At 45.8% G+C, this 12,046-nt stretch overlaps 1 protein-coding gene across 4 annotated transcripts in view; it reads right to left on the minus strand.

The window, feature by feature from the left end:
• LAMA2 (laminin subunit alpha 2) overlaps nt 1–12,046 on the minus strand; it is a 588,677-nt gene that overhangs the window by 102,311 nt on the left and 474,320 nt on the right. For all 4 annotated transcript variants that reach the window (XM_074990592.1, XM_074990590.1, XM_074990591.1 and 1 more), the window contains one exon: nt 3,440–3,542. In XM_074990592.1, the coding sequence (XP_074846693.1) occupies nt 3,440–3,542 (103 nt within the window). The remainder of the gene's footprint in view (nt 1–3,439; nt 3,543–12,046) is intronic.

Here is a 12,046-nt window from a genome sequence, read left to right on the forward strand (position 1 = left end):
ATTCTGTTCATTCTCTCTGGGGCACCTGGCATTGAACACTGTAGAAAGACAGCATGCTGTGCTAGATGGACCTTTGGTCTGACTCAGTATGAGTGTTCTTATGTGCTATGATAATTTCAGTCACTTCAACCTGATCCAACTATGCCATGGTTATTACTCAAAATTCAAGAGATTCTACTATCATTGGGCACAGTTTTCTCAAAAGATCCAGGATAACATTTCAAATTATACATAAAGGAATGCATATCAGAAAGCTACTGCAAACTAATTTGAAATAAACTGCTGAATCACCATCCTGGACATAATCAGAAACTAACATTGGTTCGTACCCGGATAGAAGGCCGTCAAAGGCCAATTCAGTAGGTGACACTTGTCTTTCAAATTTTTCATTAAACCTGTCACCCAACATGTTATAGTTCTGTAGGTGCTTTCCTTTGGCTGACATAAAAATGGCTGTTGAGATCACTAGTGATTATTAAAGACCCCTAACATTTCCCACAACCTCATAACCCCAGAATACTGGTCAAATTCAAAGTGGATAATGGAATTCTGTTTAACAAATAATCCCTCTTCAGTTTCATTCAAGCAAGGTAGTCTTCAGTTTCGCTATGTCTACACTACAGAGTTATTTCAAAATTACAGCTGATATTTTGAAATAAGTTTACTAGCATGTACACTACGCACCTGCCATCTTGAAATAAATTCAAAGTAGCAGGTACATTGTTTCAAAACCAGTAAACCTCACTGTAGGAGGAATGTCTATTTTGAAATAAGCTATTTTGAAATAGGTTGACATAAGTCAAAATAATGTTATTTCAGCATAAGCTATAATGGTGTCCAATGGATCCATTTCGAAAAAGGAAGTATGTGCCTGGAATGATATTTCAAAATACTGGCATCCCATTTCAAAATGCAGGAAATAAGGTATTGCAAAATTTATCCATTTTAAAATATCTTTTTTCAAAATAACTCTGTAGTGTAGACATAGCCTTCCTGTTATCAGCTGCTATGGAGGTTTGTTACCACTATTAAATAGATAAAAACAAAAAAGCAGTAAATTAACACTTTAAAGACTAACAAAATAATTTATTAGTGAGCTTTCGTGGGACAGATCCACTTCTTCAGACCATAGCCATACCAGAACAGACTCAATATTTAAGGCACAGAAAACCAAAAATAGTAATCAAGGTTGACAAATCAGAAAAAAAGGATCAAGGTGAGCAAATCAGAGAGTAGAGGGGTGGGGGGGAGAGTCAAGAATTAGATGAAGCCAAGTATGCAAAAGAGCCCCTAATGTGTCCCAGAAAATTTGCATCCTGGTTCAAACCACGTGTTTTGATAGTATATAGACTAGCATGGCTTTCTCCCTATTACTAATAAATAGGTACTATGTTTTACTCTATTCAGAAATGGCTTCCATTAGTGTTACAGTAAGTGATTTTGCATACTCTTGAAAAGGTTTATAAACAGCTTATGATTTATCTGGATAAAAAGCACTGGAAGTGTACTACTTGTTGCAACATGCTAGAACTGGTCACGTAAGCTGCGTCTACACGTGCACGCTACTTCGAAGTGGCGGCAGTAACTTCGAAATAGCGCCCGTCACGTCTACACGTGTTGGGCGCTATTTCGAAGTTGAAATCGACGTTAGGCGGCGAGACGTCGAAGTCGCTAACCCCATGAGGGGATGGGAATAGCACCCTACTTCGACGTTCAACATCGAAGTAGGGACGTGTAGACGATCCGCGTCCCGCAACATCGAAATAGCGGGGTCCTCCATGGCGGCCATCAGCTGGGGGGTTGAGAGATACTCTCTCTCCAGCCCTTGCGGGGCTCTGTGGTCACCGTGGGCAGCAGCCCTTAGCCCAGGGCTTCTGGCTGCTGCTGCTGCAGCTGGGGGTCCGTGCTGCATATACAGGGTCTGCAACTAGTTGTTGGCTCTGTGTATCTTGCACTGTTTAATGAAAGCGTGTCTGGGAGGGGCCCTTTAAGGGAGCGACTTGCTGTTGAGTCCGCCCCGTGACCCTGTCTGCAGCTGTGCCTGGCTCCCTTATTTCGATGTGTGCTACTTTGGTGTGTAGACGTTCCCTCGCTGTGCCTATTTCGATGTTGGGCTGAGCAACGTCGAAGTTGAACATCGACGTTGCCAGCCCTGGAGGACGTGTAGACGTTATTCATCGAAATAAGCTATTTCGAAGTTGGGTGCACGTGTAGACGTAGCCGTAATGATATATAAATTGACCAATTCAACAGTCAGCAATTGATAGGAAAATATCTAAATACGTTCTACATAAATATGAGTTGCCCTGCTTTATTGTATATTAACTTAATACATGTATTTTAAGATTTAGCTTCTCACATTAAGCAAAGCTCTGAGCAAGTAGTAATCCATTAGCTGTACCAACTACAGCTGGTCAAAATTTTCTGTTGTAGTTTCTTTGGAAAAGAAAACTGTGTTTGATTCGAAGAAAATTTTCACTAAACGCCTGATTTCTTTAAAAAGGTTTGATTTTTTTCACTGGAATAATGAAAACTAAACATCAAAAGAGTTTTGGCAAAAAACTAAAATTGGTTTGATTTTTTACAGTTTATTTGGGTCTTAATGTTTCTTGTTTTCTGCTTCTGTGAACATTTGAATGAAAACATTTTTTTAAAATTTTTTGTTGAAATTTTCAGTTGAAACCCACTGAATTCTCTACCCAACTCTAATACCAAGCCATGGGTTGTCCAGTGTGAAAACAGAGACACAGCTCTTAACAGCAAAGCCTACATTGCTTCATGGGGAAGTAATTTACTGCCAGGCCAACTGACCACAGTGGGTGCAAAAGGGGCAACTATGGCTTGTCACAGGAGCATGCGCTGGATTCATGTGGCTCCAAGGGCTGTGGCGGGAGGGAGGAAGAGTGGGGGAGACTACGCTGTGGTCTGAGTAGCACCGAGGGCTGGTTGCCCCCAGCTCCCCCACATTCTGCCTGAGGCCCTGCTGGGGGCCCAGGGCCATTGGTTGCTGTTGGCCCTGCTGTTTACATCTGGCCTGTAACAGTAGTATGTTAGTAAACACCAACAGCAATGCTAGCCTACGTAATAAACCCAGTGAAAGAGAGATGAAACTAAGGCTCTAATGCCCAGGTAGCCCAGACAGAAATATATTAGTGCCTTAGTACTTTGCCATAGTCAGAATTAGAAGTTCATCCTAAATAACAGACATAAAGTTACTAATTGTACTCATTGCCTGCATTCAGGATGGCTTAGTATGTCAAGGCTCTGCATTTAGATCACAGTCTCCCTTGGAGGAATGGTTTGTATCCAATGACAGACTTCTCACCCACCGGCTGAGCTTTTTTTTAAATTCCCCACCACCGTGTCCTCCTTGCACTAGGATCATAATAGACCTGAGCAGCTTATCAACAAAAATGGATGTCATCTACAGGACACATACCTTTAACATCACTTTCTACTTTCTTGGCTTCATTTAGAACCCTGAAGCTTTTCTGAAGAGCGTTCTTCGCACCATCCTTCAACGAACCTTGAGGACCAGAAGCCTGCAGGCCAACAAGCAGCAGCATTTACAAAAAAGTATTTTTAAATTGGTTCAGGTCAAGTTTAAAGTAACAAAAACGTATAAGGGGAAGATCCTGATGAAGAATCATTGAAATTTTAAGTGGTCACCATTGCATTCTGAATTATATGTTCCTGCCAGTACACCGTTCCAACAAAGACTAATACAATATTTTTCACTTATTAATTTATTTTTTACGTATAAGAAACCAGGGCCGCCTTGGAAAGTCAATGATGAAGTTAATAATGGATAGAGAAAGAGAAATTGTCTCTGAATGTCGTGAAAGCAGAATTAAATTTGGGAGCAGATTTTTTTTCACATCTTTGTAAGCATATATTTTTCAGTCTGAGTTTCTTCCTGCAACTCTGGACACAATAACATAATAAAAAGTTCAGTAATCCTCCTAATAATAGCTATAAAATATTTAATAAATAGACTAGATCTCACAACACAGACTTTAATATAGACCACAGAGACGACCTTATACCAATTGCATTTCCTGAATCAAGCTAAGTCAGTCAAGGTGAAATGACTGAAAATAGGCTTAGGAAGGGACAAAGGGTAAGCTGTAGTTAAATCTGAAAGAGTTAGCTACTAAATACCATTTAAAAATTTCATTATCCGAGAAACACACAAAGCTGTACCTACAATACAAAGGTTGACAGGAAAAAAGCCCTTTTTCTGAATTAAATTAGTATTTTAATTTGGTAGGAGATGGCCCTAGAATCTGAATCATTTACCATTCAGTTTGAAAGAATGAACTCTGTTAACTCCATAGTACAGACTGTATTTCTTTGAGAATACTTCTGACAGCAAGATAACAGTTTTTTATTAGTCATGGGTCATAGCCTCGTAACGAGCACGTAATTAAGAAGTAACTGCTTTCATTTTCTAGGGCAAATACATGTTCTTAAAAATTAAGTACATGCCAATTAAGTGACACTGTTATTATTTAATATTTCTATTCCAGTAAAGCCCAGAGGTCATATTTTTGAACACTTGCATACCTTTCCTATTTCTCTGTTATACACTAAGCCCGTACATTTGCTGGCCCACATCAAAATCTTGTCAGAAGCCCTGGATTCTTTGGAAATTCAATATACTCTCACAATGTCATTCTCTGTAAGACAGCATTTTAGTGCTTTAGGTGCTGTACTTCATGCACACACAGCTACCAGCTTCAGGCAATGTGATACCATATAGGAACCAAACATATACTTAAGAAGCTTTCCCAAATGGGAACTGACTACACATGCTTATGACTCTCCTGAAACAAAATCCATGTGACTGTACTATTGTGCAATAGCATTCCACACTTCCAAGCTCACTTAGGGCTTCACAGACCCTGTCTCTGTGCACATGGAACTGTTGATTCCAACATACCCATAAAAACTGCAGAGCTGGGTCTCTTCATATCTATTTTATCATATAGTAACAGATAATGTAATTCACTGCACATATAGATAAAATGATGCCCATAATCCCTTAAAAAGAGTATCCATGAAGAATCATTACTTGATCTCCAATGCAATAAAGGAGACAAGTTTGGCCAGTTCCGGCAGCAGATACACCTGTCAAATCAGATTATGTTTTTATGTTCCTTTTCCCTTTGAGCTACAGAAACTAGGGGGACGATCACTCTGTGAGCATGGAACTTCAGATCGAATAATCATTACTGTTATTATTAACTATTCACTGGGCTTGCCTGACTGGCTATTAAGTAGTTTATATTGGATAGAATGAAGTGGAAAGGCTGCATTTGCAATGCAAAAACAAACTGTGGTTGAATAAGGAGCTGAGTAACTAGGGACAGACGATATTTGTGCCAGAACTGCTGATTACACTACAAAAGGCATAAAGATAATATTTACAAAGACCTTTTCAGAGATAAGCGGAGAAGTACAGACTGAAAACAATTTAAAGGGAAATTTGCCTCTCAAAAAGAGTGGACTAATCAAAGCATCTTATACAAAATATGTATTTTGCTGATTTGCGGCTCAGAAGACTTAACTAAAAGCAAAGGCATTACCAGTATCTCACTTGGTACAACATGAGTGTTCATGTGTGTGGGCAAATATGTCTGAGAGTGAACTCTTTCATGTTTTAATAGCAAATGGTACTGATGTTAGACATATGGATTGATACACTATTTAGACATTCTGCATCAATCCATATGCTAAAAATATATAACAGAAGAAGAGCAGTGTGGGCTAATTATAGGCACTTTACTCGGACTCAGGAGATCCAGATTCTATTTCCAGTTCTGCCTGCAACCTTGGCATGTCATTTCAATCTTCTGAATCTCTGTTTGCCCCTCCCATTCATAGTCTTTGGAGCAGGAATCATCTCTCATTATGTAAGTATGTAAAACCATGAGGTTCCATCTCAGCTGGGGCTTCAAGGTGTTCTTGGTGGTCACTCGATAACAAGTAGGACATCTTCATGACACCCTCCTATTTGTGAGCCTGTTGATGTCTGATCAGCCTGATTCTGGAGCCGCAGCTCTTATCACAGAAGGGGGCAGTTGTTGGTAGCTGCTGGAGGAACGCGGAGCAGTTTCTGATGCTATTTTTTCCTTCTCCATCTCTCCTTGCCTGCACTGTGGTGGGACCTCTCACATTGAACCCCCTCTCTCACGGATTACCATTCTCCACTGGGATGGTCTTCGGCAAGGTTCTCCCAAGTACTGACACTGATGTTGCACTTTTTCATGTGTGCCCTACAGCATGTCCTTATATCGCTTCTGCTGGCCCCCCAATGCTCCTCTGTCCTTCCTCCAATTCAGAAAACAGAATCTGTTTTGGGAGGCACTGATCAGACATCTGAACCATGTGACCAGTCCAACAAAGTTATTGATGAATGATAATGGCTTCAATACTGGTCATGTTCAACTCTTACAAGACACTAGTGTTCATGCGCATACCCTCCCAAGAGATATTTAGGATTCTCTTGAGGCTGCGTTGATGATATTGTTCAAGTGCCTTCAAATGATGCTCATACGTTATCCAGGTTTCACATGCATACAGCAGCATTGGAACAACCACGGCATAGTATACAAGGATCTTTGTCCTGGGATAGATGTCCCAGTTCTCAAAGATCCTTTGTCTCAGGTGAATGAAAGCCAAGCTTGCACAGCTCAGATGATGCTGGATTTCTGCATCAATGTCAACTTTAGTGGAAAGATGACCTCCAAGGCATGGGAAGTGCTCCACATTTTCCAGAAGTTCTCCATTGACTTCAATAGAAGGTGCTTGAGATTGTCCTGTCGGTGAAGGTTGGTGAAGTACTTTGGTCTTTTTGATGTTCAGTGCAAGGCTGAGATTCTTGTATGCTTCAGTGAAGACACGTCAGAGGGTCTAAAGGGATGTGGGAGAAAGAGCAACAACCATATTGTCATCCGTGTACTGGAGCTCCCTGATCGAGGTTGTGGAGGTCTTGCTTTTAGCCTTCATTCCCCTGAAATGGAAAAGTTTCCTGTTCATTCTGTAGACATTCTTCACATAATCTGGAAGCTTGCCATGAATGAGGTGATGGGTCATGATGATGAAGATGCAGAACAGTGATAGGGCAATGATGCAGCCTTGCTTGACTCCTGTTTTGACCTCAAACGGGTTGCTTTGGGGTCAGCTGTTGCTCAATACTGTGGCATTCATATCATGAAACAGCAATAAAATGCCAATCAATTTTTGGGGCAGCTGATCCTTGAGAGATTCATCCACAGGGTGCTCTGATTGACTGAGTTGAATACTTTGGTCAGATTGATGAAACTCATATACAGTAAGGTCTCAGAGTACGCAAGGGTTCCGTTCCATGCACCCTTGCATAAACCCAGATTTCGCACAAGTTGGGGTCTGGTTTTTTCCCTGGCAGAACACATGTTCTGCAGCTGGGAAAGCAGCTGAAAGGTAAGTCCTGGGCTGGGGTGGCAGCTGGGGAGGGTTAAGCCTGACAGTGGGTTGGGGCTGTGGGAAGCAGGTTGGGGGGAGGTGAGCTAAGCCTGGGGTGGATTAGGGCTGCAGGGGTTGAGGGGTGGAGTTGAGCACAGGTGGTGAGCTGGGCTGTGGGTGGTGGGGAGTTGAGCTGGAACCAGAGCTGTGCTTGGGCGGTGAACTGGCGGGGGGGGGAGGGGTTGCACCGGAGCAGCAGAGGGTGGGGGGGGCAGCTGGGTGGGAATCTTGTGAGCCACACGGGGTGGTCACATTGGAGCGGCACAGGGTGGGGTGAGGACAGGTGGGTGGGTGGACAGCTTGTGAGACAGCAGGGGGGTCGCACTGGAGCCGCGCAGGGCAGGCAGCTTGTGAGCTGGCGGGGGGGTTGCATTGGAGCTGCAGGGGGCAAGGACGGTGGCTTGTGAGCTGGCATGGGGGTCACGCCAGAGACACGTGGGGCGGGCAGGTGGGTAGCTTGTGAGCTGGCAGGAGGATCATGCCGGAGCCGCAGGGGGTGGATGGTCAGCTTGTGAGCCAGCAGTGGGGGGTGGTCGCAACAGAACCACGTGGGGCAGGGGAGGTTGGCTTGTGAGCCAGCAGAGGTGTTGCTCCAGAGCCCCGCAGGGTGGTGGGGACGGCTTGAACCAGAGCCACTCGCAGGTGATTTAAATGGGGCCGGGGGAGGTGGTCAGGGTCAGTCGCATAACAGAGTGGTCATGCACTCTGAGTTCGCGTACTCTGAGACCTTACTGTATAAGGTTTGGTTGTGTTCACGATATTTTTCTTGCAATTGCTGGGCAGCGAAGATCATGTCTGCTGTTCCTCAGAATAGTCAGATGCCACACTGAGATTCTGGCAGAATTTCTTCTGAGAGTGGCAGAAGTTGGTTTGCGAGGATTTCAGCTAAGATTTTCCCTGCAGTTGCTAGGAGGGAGATGCCACGATAGTTTCCACAGTCCGACTTGTCACCCTTATTGAAAAGACTGACAATCAGTGTGTCTCTGAAATCTTGTGGCATCTGCTCTCTATCCCCAATCTTGAGAATCAGGAGGTGGAGCTGTTTGTGGAGCTCTGGCCCACCTTCTTTGAAGAGTTTGGTGGGGATTCCATCTAGTCCAGTTGCCTTGTTGTACCTCATCGCTTTGATGACAGCTTGGATCTCACTCAGGGTAAGAAGTGTTGCAAGATCATCTCTAGGTGATTGATGAAGGATTTGGTCAAGGGAGTCTAGGACCACAGTGGATGGGTGGTTCAAGAGCTCATTATAGTGCTCCCTCCAGCGAGAAGCAATGGTTTCATTGTCTTTCAAGAGTTGGGCACCATCCTTTGGTCTTGGTGTTACTGTAATAAAAGTAGTAGTAGTAGTAGGCATCCTTTGATCCCGAGGCATCATGGGTTTGCGCACCAGTTGGACTGATTCAGGCAGCGTCTCCTATGGCTGTGCAATCCAATCCGGGAGTGGCAGTCCTTTCCGCACTGTGAGCAGCAGTAGGCAGATGTCGCTCTGGTATCACGGGCACGGATCTTCCTGAGGGCTCTCCTGTCTTCCACTTCCTTCACCAAGGTAGTTTCATACATAACAAGAGCTTCCTTCACTCCCTGTTTCCAGGCATGCCTGTCTGAGGCGAGTGAAAGCCAGGTGTTCACACTGAAAGAGAGCGCACTGAGGTCACGCTTGCACGTGTCCTTGTAGCGCAATTTAGGTCACCCTGTCGGCCTCTTTCCAAACGCCAGTTCGCTGAAGAGGAGGTCCTTTGGTATTCGGCCATCCGTCATGCATGAGACATGGCCCAGCCAGCACATACACCTCTGTTTGAGAAGGGTGAACGTGGAGGCAATGCCTGCCCTCTCAAGCACTGTGCTATTGGGGACCTCGTCCTGCCATGAGATACCGAGTATGAGCCTAAGGCAGCGCATGTGGAATGTGTTGAGCCGCTGCTCGTTTTGAGCGCAAAGTCCTATGTTTCACTGGCGTACAGCAGTGTGCTCAAAACACAGGCTGTGTAGACCTGCACCTTGGTGTGTACAGTGAGCTTATTGTTACCCATATTCTCTTCGTCAGCCTGGAGAACATTGTGGCGGCTTTTCCAATGCGCTTGTTGATTTTGCTATCAAGTGACAAGTTGTCCGAGATCATCAAGCCTAGGTACACGAACTCATGGACGACTTCCAGTTCGTAGTCTAGCATGTTGATAGATGGCTGTAATAAAAACAATCTTAAAACATATTACAGTAATCCCCCGTGGTATGGAAGGGTTGCATTCCACATGACCCTCGTGTACCTTGAATTTTGAGTAAGTCAGGGAGGGCTTGGGGGATGGGTTGTGGCCCTGGAAGGGGCCCTGGAGGTTTAGTCTGGGGTGGGCTAGGGCTGTAGTGGGGGAGGGAGGGTGCAGTTGAACCAGGGTGTGCAGGAGGTTGGACATAGGCAGCAGGGGATTGGGGTGGGTGTTGAGCCTGGCCAGGGGCTTGGAGCCAGGGCTGCACGGGTGGTGGGTAGGGAGGGTGGAGCTGGAGCCCTGCAATTGTGTGCACCAGGGTTTGGGAGCCCCAGGCGCAGGTTGAAGCCAGAGCCACACATGCTGGGGGGGTGTGAGCTGGAGCCATTGGGGTGTTTGGGAGGATAAATGGGGTGAGCTGGAGGGGGATGAGCCGGGAGGGGGTGTTAGAGCCTCATGTGACTGCAGCTGCTGATAGCTGGAGCTGGAGCCCCCATGCATGGTGGCAGCTGGGAGCCCAGTGTGTGCTGTGGGGGGTGAACTGGGGACTGGGGGGTTTGAGCCAGGTGGAGGCGGGATTGAACAAGGGTGAACTGAGGCGGGGGTGGGTTGAGCTGGCAGGAGGATGGAGGCCCTGTGTATACCAGCAGTGGCTGACAGCCAGAGCCCCACACACAGGAGGTGAGCTAGGGCTGCAGTGGGGGAGGGGTCTAGCCAGGGGGATTGAATGGGGTTGCACTGGGACAGGGTGGTTGAGTGTAGCGGGGGGGTGGAGTCCCCCATCTGCATGCTAGGGGCTGGGAGCTGGAGCCCTGTGTGCAGGTTGAAGCCAGTGCCCCACACGTGTGTGTGTGGGTGAACTGGGTGGGGCAGGGCTCAAATAGAGTTGCATTAGGATGGGGTGCTTGAGCTGGGGGGGGAGGTTTGGAGCCCTGTACATGCTGAGCCAGCAGCATGGGGGTGGTGTGAGCTGGGGCCGCATGGGGTTGGGTCTGGGTCCACAGGGGTTGGGGCTGGGTGGGGGGAGGTTGGGGCCTGGGTGTGAAGGGGGGTTGGAGACCAGTCTGCTGGGGTTGGAGGGGAGCTTCAGGCATGTGGCTGGAGCTCCCTGCTGGGGGAGGTGAGCTGGGGTGCATGAGCGGGTGAACTGGGGCCATGGGGTGGAGGAGTTGGGGAGGTTAACGGGGGTGAACTGGCACAGCTGTCAAGTGGTACTGCTCTGGGAAGCAGGGGGAAGGGGGTTTTAGCCCAACTGGCTGCTCGCAGTTGCATGCAGCTACGCGCGATAAAAGCGTTCCCCCTACCTTCCCAGAGCAGTGTCTAGCGCCCCTCTGGGAAGGCAGGGGAAGGGGCTCATAAGCCTGACTAGCTGCCCACAGCAGCAGGAAGCTAGGCAGGTTGAGAGCCCAGAAGCTTCACATTGTGCAAAATTCGCGTTAAAGGGAGTTTCGCACAATGTAAAGCTGTGTAAAGTGGGGGATTACTGTACTTCACAAGCCCCTAGTGGCTTAGTTTTGTATTTCCATAGGTGCTGTCCATTCTTCTGAGGGTAAAATTTGATTACATCTTAAAAAAGGAAATATTTATCAAATTATAGCAAGAATATTACAAATTCCTCGATGTTTCAGATGGTTATCATGTAGAAGGGGAATGCAACAGAAATTCCATATTACACTTTACAACGAACATGAAATGAATGGCTGAGATTGACAATGGGATACAGAAACTCTCCCTTCTGTATCATTGGGTGAAAATTGCCTTAGCTCATTAATGACCAAAACTTAGTTCTTGGGGGCTGTTTGTCAGATAAACTGATACAATTTGTTAGACTGAGTCCAATCCTAAATGGAAAAAAATGACCACATCACAAAGGCCAAAATCACGGTTATAACTCTTACTGACCCTCTCAGGAAGGGCACCATGTGCTAAGCAGGCTTGGAAACTAAACTAGCTTTGTTTTGTTAGAGGCAATCCTTTCAGGTCAGGATACATTGATGCTCCTCAATGGAGTAGGCTGCATTTAGAGAGGACAGAGGACAACAATACCACATTATGGCAACCTTTAAGGTTTCAAAATTTGTTTTCAGAACAGAATTTTGCCTCCCGAATCACTCTGAATGCAGCACAGCAGGAATTTTTTGCTTGGCTCACATATGCCAGCTCTAGCTATCAAAGAAGAATCACTCTGTCCAAACAGCTTCCTGACAAAAACTTTGTTGAAATCAGTATTTCTCCAGGAAGCATTTCAGATGCCTCAAAATGGCACATTTAGACAAAATGTCTTTCTGCTGAAAGCTTTCCAACCTGCTGTTATTGCATTGCAACTGGCAATATTGGGC

The sequence above is a fragment of the Carettochelys insculpta genome, chromosome 3 (assembly GCF_033958435.1).
Source record: "Carettochelys insculpta isolate YL-2023 chromosome 3, ASM3395843v1, whole genome shotgun sequence".
NCBI lineage: Eukaryota > Metazoa > Chordata > Testudines > Carettochelyidae > Carettochelys > Carettochelys insculpta.